The sequence below is a fragment of the Vicia villosa genome, linkage group LG5 (assembly GCF_029867415.1).
Source record: "Vicia villosa cultivar HV-30 ecotype Madison, WI linkage group LG5, Vvil1.0, whole genome shotgun sequence".
In the NCBI taxonomy this organism is placed as follows: domain Eukaryota; kingdom Viridiplantae; phylum Streptophyta; class Magnoliopsida; order Fabales; family Fabaceae; genus Vicia; species Vicia villosa.
This window is the reverse complement of record NC_081184.1, coordinates 36788720-36790453: the sequence shown is the minus strand read 5'-3', so window position 1 is coordinate 36790453 and position 1734 is coordinate 36788720. Positions and strand designations below refer to the sequence as shown.

The 1734-nt window shown below is 26.9% G+C and overlaps 1 protein-coding gene across 1 annotated transcript; it reads right to left on the bottom strand.

Moving 5' to 3' along the window:
* Positions 1-1222: 1222 nt before the first annotated feature.
* LOC131604519 (uncharacterized) lies at positions 1223-1734 on the bottom strand. The gene is made up of 2 exons (XM_058876952.1): positions 1569-1734; positions 1223-1485 (listed from the first exon to the last, which is right to left on the bottom strand). The coding sequence occupies exons 1-2, from the start codon at positions 1732-1734 to the stop codon at positions 1223-1225; spliced, it is 429 nt and encodes a 142-aa protein (XP_058732935.1).

Here is a 1734-nt window from a genome sequence, read left to right as displayed (position 1 = left end):
ATCCAATGGATTTTTTTTAGTTTCACTTAAAATTTTCATCTAACAATTGCATTTTTCATCAATAACTGCTGTTAATTTCTTCTCATTGTTCAAGTAAGTTACTAACTTTTAATGATAATAATAATAATTTTATTTTTTATTTCCACTATCGTGAAATTACTCTTTCTCTCTCACGTAAACAATCATGTTCATCACCAATTAAATATCACCATCAGTTTTTTCACCCACTTTTGTATATATTATGTATATACTTTTGTATATACTTTGAAAAGCACCAATTCATTTGAATTGGAAATCATATTTCAAAATAAAATTGAAAACATCTATAATTCAACACAGTAGTTAAGTATTGAAGGAGAAATAAGAATGCAAGGGTGTCATAATTTAACAACGAAGAAATATATCATTCCAATTATTAAACGAAATTGTAAATTCATACAAAGATAAAAAAATTAGAAACAACATTAGAAAAAAAAGAAAAATAAAACAGAATAACACTAACAAATAATTATCAAAATTTATCTATCAAATATTATAAATTATGAATAAATATAACATAAATATATTATATCTATATATTGTAAAAATATTATTATAGAGAAATTAAAAAAAAAAGTTTTTGTAAAGTTTTAAAATCTAAATTATTAGAAAATTAATTAAAATATTTAAATAAATGTTTTGGATGGATGGATATCCATCCACTATAAAGATGTTAATGGATGGATTGGATTGGATTTTAACCTTAATGGATGGATTGGATTGGATTTTTTAGATGAAGATTTAATGGATTGTTAATGGACTAATGGATTGATTGCATCCATCCATTAGCAATCCAATCCATATCCATCCAATCCATCCATTTTGCCACCCCTAGCTCACATAGCTTATAGGGCAAGCTATTTGATTTGTATATATACGAGCACTGTAATCTTTCCACTTCTAATGAGAAAATTAGATTAGGAATATTCAATCATTAGTATATCAAGATTTTAATTAAAACATTGTAGATGACATAATTTAACACCGAGAATAATGAAAACTCACAATATGGTCTAAAAAATGTATATCTTGCAAATGAAAAATTTCTCACATATTTATCTTATAATCGAATGAAAAATCACCATAAGGTTTTGGATATTTATTTATCATCAGTGTAAAACTAGTTTAGTTTACACTAAATGAACATGCCCCATTTTTTCATAAATTAAATGAATGATCACTTCTACATAGAGCTACAATATGGATTAAGAAGAATGCATCCAAGACCAATTTCATTATCGGCTATGAAATTGTTCTTATTGTCAAACAATAAAATATCTTCTTCTGATGATTCACTTAGCTTCACTTGTTCATTCCACTCTTCAAGAAGTTGTTTCTGAAACTTTTCCATTGGTGTCAACCTCGCAGGTGTCATCTTCACATACACCACCGATGAACGTTTCTTCGTAGGAATTTTCGACTGGTTTAAAATTGGAATTTTCCTTCCTAAAAAAAGTTCATGAATTGTTAGGTTTTCATAATATTTCACAAGTTACTCAAATAAAAAAGTGATAATTAATTAATAATACCATGTTTTGTGAGTAAAACACTTCTTGAAAGCTTGTCCTTGACATCGAGATTGGTTGTCGTTGTACCCTTCGAATTGCTTTCACGTGTTTCATTAAATAATGCATTGTACAAAAGTGATTTGTCTTGAAGTTTGTTTGGACAAAGTGGAGTAACTGATGAAACCAT